The 703-nt window shown below is 53.1% G+C and overlaps 1 protein-coding gene across 1 annotated transcript; it reads left to right on the plus strand.

The window, feature by feature from the left end:
* Window positions 1–217: 217 nt before the first annotated feature.
* WHR41_09676 (uncharacterized protein) lies at window positions 218–559 on the plus strand (the record flags this gene model as incomplete). Its single annotated transcript, XM_069378278.1, has 1 exon — window positions 218–559. The coding sequence occupies one exon, from the start codon at window positions 218–220 to the stop codon at window positions 557–559; it is 342 nt and encodes a 113-aa protein (XP_069224722.1).
* Window positions 560–703: the final 144 nt, after the last annotated feature.

The raw sequence follows: 703 nt of genomic DNA on the forward strand, positions 1-703 counted from the left end.
TCTTGTCCCATTTGATCCGCAAGTTGTACTTTCTAGGCTTGATGTGAAGCTGCGAACCCCAACGCCGACAAGATCTCCAGCGGCCGAGGCCAATCCTTGGGTCTCTCAGACACCTCACAACCCCACCGAAGCCATCTCGCAGTCCGAGCTGGTGAAGTCTCAGATCAGTGGTCACCAGGGTAGTTCTCCAACACCTATTTCCTCGGCTGTTAGGCAGATGACGAAGGGAATCGGGGCGATGGCCCACTCAGTGACCCTTCTGACTGCAGAGAACCGCACTCTACAGAAGGCCAACCAAGCCCTTAGCAGGAGGCGGAGGGCTAAGGAATCCCGTGTCCGCCACGGAGGCGCGCTTACCGCGCAGAGTGCGAGAGGAATCTTGGCTCAGAAGCACAGAGAAGAGCAGCAAGGGCAAGGTGCAGTTGAAAATCAGTCCCGCAGCAGTGAATGGCTGGTGCCGATTCGTCGCTGCCGTAAGTGCGGAAAGCCAGGTCATAATATAAGAACGTGCCAACTTGAAATAGAACTACCTACTGCCAAAGTTACGAGCAGGTTCTGATCAATATGAGCGTCCGCGGTTGTGAATTTGGTCGTGGAAGTGCGGCCACGTCGAGAAAGTGCGCGGGGTACTGATGAGCCACGTTATTTCATCGCGGTTTTTTTTCTTTTTTTTTTTTTTTTTTTTAGGAAAAGCCAAGCCAGA

This window comes from Cladosporium halotolerans, assembly GCF_011745625.1.
Source record: "Cladosporium halotolerans strain TM138-S3 chromosome Unknown Sca592, whole genome shotgun sequence".
Classification (NCBI taxonomy): domain Eukaryota; kingdom Fungi; phylum Ascomycota; class Dothideomycetes; order Cladosporiales; family Cladosporiaceae; genus Cladosporium; species Cladosporium halotolerans.